At 34.7% G+C, this 3,294-nt stretch overlaps 1 protein-coding gene across 1 annotated transcript; it reads right to left on the reverse strand.

Moving 5' to 3' along the window:
• Window positions 1-278: 278 nt before the first annotated feature.
• Window positions 279-2,683, reverse strand: LOC7470254 (NAC domain-containing protein 90). Its single transcript, XM_002323378.3, has 3 exons — window positions 2,408-2,683; window positions 1,445-1,740; window positions 279-812 (listed from the first exon to the last, which is right to left on the reverse strand). The coding sequence occupies exons 1-3, from the start codon at window positions 2,568-2,570 to the stop codon at window positions 507-509; spliced, it is 765 nt and encodes a 254-aa protein (XP_002323414.1). The 5' UTR covers window positions 2,571-2,683; the 3' UTR covers window positions 279-506.
• Window positions 2,684-3,294: the final 611 nt, after the last annotated feature.

The following is a 3,294-nucleotide window of genomic DNA, read 5'->3' on the forward strand; positions in this document are numbered from 1 at the left end:
TTTATCTCTGATCTCTCCAATTAATTAGATCTAGAACACATATACTAAACTCATATATTTAATTCTTACATCTAGAAATATATTCTTACATTTCCTGCGGATACAATTAAAGTAAAACTCTATAACACATGAAGAAGTAGTTTAATAATTGAATTGGTATCCATAAGAAGAAGAAGAAAATATGGTGAGACAGTTATTCTCAATCCTATATTTAACTTTATTTTATATTTGTTTAGTTAATGTGAGATCCATTCTCCAACAAAAGCGAAAGAGAAAAAAAAAAAAAAGAAGCATTTTTCTTGCTCTCAAGCCTTAGTAATCTTAGTTTTCTTGAAGATACAATTATAGCACAACAATTTAAAAAACAAAATACACACACACTCTCTAAAAATGAGCTAGGCTTTTGTTTGAGGACATAATTAGAGTTTAAATTATTATTCTTTCTGGATGAAGATTAGCAGGTTTCAGGCCTTTCTCATGGAATCACCATTTACATACGCTGCAGATTAATCCTGTCCGGCGCCGTAGTACCAATCTAAGTCCACATCCCACATAGCATTATCGATAGGCATTGGCATGCTACTACTCTCACCAGTTCCAGAGGGATTGCCTTGGTCTGCGGACCATGAACTGTCAGGTGAGCTTGTGTTCTCCACTGTTGGATGGTTTTGATCAGATGCTACTAGCTCATTGCCACCAGAGGCTGGTTGAGTTCTTGGCTCGATTACCTCAAGGCCCACCGGCCGTCTGTCGAATGCTCGCATGGATTTTGAGTTTTTGTAGACCCGGCACAAACTGTATTCATGCCTTAACTGCAACCACACAGAAAAATGGTATAAGGTCTGTTTGTCTGTTTATCTATCTATCTATCTATCCATATCAGAAATATTGACAATTTTTCATCAAGAAAATAAAAGGTAGAACTATTGACAATACATGCATGTTCATCACTTAACTTGTGAATATTTCTATCGTTAAGATACTATAGTCTTAATTAGCGTTCTAAGACTCAATTTGGAGCAAAACGAGGCATCAACAAAAGTATCATCACTTTTCTTGTAGAAATTTTACCTAAAGAGAAAATAAAAACCATGTTTCAGACCATGATTATCAGCAAAACAAATTCCCAAGGTTTTCACATAAAATAAAGTTAATTATTGTGTGACTTCAGCAGCTATATACCTAGATCCTATTAGATTGTTGTGATTGATCCTTTGGATGTTTAATCAAGACCGTCGTTATTAGATTGCTTAATCTATGGTTTTCTTTGGCTGTAAATCATGATCGATCAGTTATCCAATTGTCTCGCACAAAAACTTAAGAAGAAGTAGATTTTTTGCTCCCCCTTGAGTCAACTAGTTACTCCATTAATTAATTACTAACATTTCAAGCAAAAATGAAGAGTACCATGTTCGTTTTCCTATATTTAAAGTAGATAACTCACCTTTGGATTTGCGCTAGTTGATGAGGATGCTTTCCCTTGATCTATAGCTTTGTACTCGTTCATTTTCCACTCAGTTTTTCTTCCATTTGGAGCCCTTCCGCTATAGAAAACCATTGTTCTTTTCAAACCAATGCTGCGATTGTTGGAAAAGACAGACCCTGGAGAGCCAGTTGCTTTCCAGTATCCAGTATTTGTTAGTCTCTTAGGCCTCCCTCCACGAGCTTCGCTCTCTTGTCTTGGAATGAAGAAAAACCACTGCTCAGGATCTTTAATATGGTGCAAGCCTCCTGAAAATTCTGTTCAAAACAAAGATATCTAGTGACTAGCACGAAGCCAAAAATAAATAAATAAAATTTCATGGGATTCCATGATTAAGAATCTCTTGTATTAATCTTGGTAACACCTGCCCTCGAATTTACTTGCAGAATACGTTAATCCATCCCTTAAATTACAAACGTGTTTTTTTTTTCTTTGTTAATATTTAATTATTGGGAAAAATTTAGAGCATCATCTTTCATACATAGGAATCAAAATATACGTCTTTGTTGGCCTAGAATTGCATGGAAGAGTACAAAAAATATCACAATGAATATGTATATTTCATGGGGAAAAATTTTCCTCTGCGTCAAAAACAAATATAGAATAGAAATTGTGTTGATGAAAAACACTTTCAGATTGACAACCAGAGGAAAGCTTAACAAGAAATGCCATGTTTGATAGCTTTCATATATGTGCAACCAATCTATGGCCAGTTATGGTGTTATCAATGCTATATGGTATGTGTAAGTAGTAAAAATTGCCATTATAGAAAAAAATTAGAAATTAGATTAAACCATTTCCCACAGATCACTTCCCTTCATACCCAGTTCAGCAAAAACTATATCAAGAACAGAAAGATGGGGTGAAAAAGAAAAAAAAAAGAAAAAATAAACGAGACCCAGACTGAAAGGAGAGATCTTTTACGTGGAAGATCCCATGGATCGTGCTCGTATATATCACGGACCGGTATAATCTGGTTAATGACCTGGTTAAGGTCTTCACTCCCGCCATCTAGCTTGTGGTGAAGATAAAACGAGATCAGCTCTTCTTCGGTAGGGAAGAAACGATAACCTGGTGGAAAAACCATTTTAATCTCCCTCTTTCTAAGACAAAGAAAGACCACAAATAAAGGGTAATCAAAATATAGCAATGAATATGTTGTAATATAATTTTGATTATATTATGCTACGTCAATTTCACGTCTATATAATAAGTTCTTGGAGATCAAGAAAGTTAGGCAAGAGAGCAGAAGAGGGATGTGAGCCGAGTGAAATTGGTAAGAGAGAGGCACCAGGGGAATACCGAGAAATTTCCATTGCTCATATACATCCGTACAGGACCCACGATAGAATCAGTCAATATTATTTTTCTTCTCGTTGTGAATCCTGACTTATTTCTTTGCTACCCGTCTTCCTTTGGAAATTTTTATTTCTACGAGTTCACATAACATGCTTTTTAATTTGTTCCTCGTCTCAGCGGCGGAGCAAGAAAAAAAAATTAAAAATATTGAATTAAAAAAATTAAAATTTTAGTTATTTTATATAAAAGATAGGGTGGAAAAAATTTCCTTGCATCCACCACTGCCTCATCCAATCACTGTATTTTATCGTTTAGTTTTGCTTTTCTTTTTTCTTCTCTTTTTTCACACAAAACAACAGATTACTGCTTATTTCACGGCTCAATAATTAACCACAAAGGATTGCTCGTGTGTTTAGAGAAATATTCATTTCGTGTGATGAGGTCTCAAGTTCTAATTTCTTTTTGTAAGAATCTAATTTGTCTGATATTTACAAATCTCTTTACGTCCAGTG

Source organism: Populus trichocarpa, chromosome 16 (assembly GCF_000002775.5).
Source record: "Populus trichocarpa isolate Nisqually-1 chromosome 16, P.trichocarpa_v4.1, whole genome shotgun sequence".
Lineage (NCBI taxonomy): Eukaryota > Viridiplantae > Streptophyta > Magnoliopsida > Malpighiales > Salicaceae > Populus > Populus trichocarpa.

What these genes read in the sequence shown, in the direction of transcription:
- LOC7470254 (XM_002323378.3), bottom strand. Translation starts at nt 2,570, where the DNA reads ATGGTTTTTCCACCAGGTTATCGTTTCTTCCCTACCGAAGAAGAGCTG. An exon ending in CGATCCATGGGATCTTCCAC is followed by an intron (nt 1,741 to 2,407) that starts GTAAAAGATCTC and finishes TGTTTTGAACAG; the next exon opens with AATTTTCAGGAGGCTTGCAC. An exon ending in CAACTAGCGCAAATCCAAAG is followed by an intron (nt 813 to 1,444) that starts GTGAGTTATCTA and finishes GTGTGGTTGCAG; the next exon opens with TTAAGGCATGAATACAGTTT.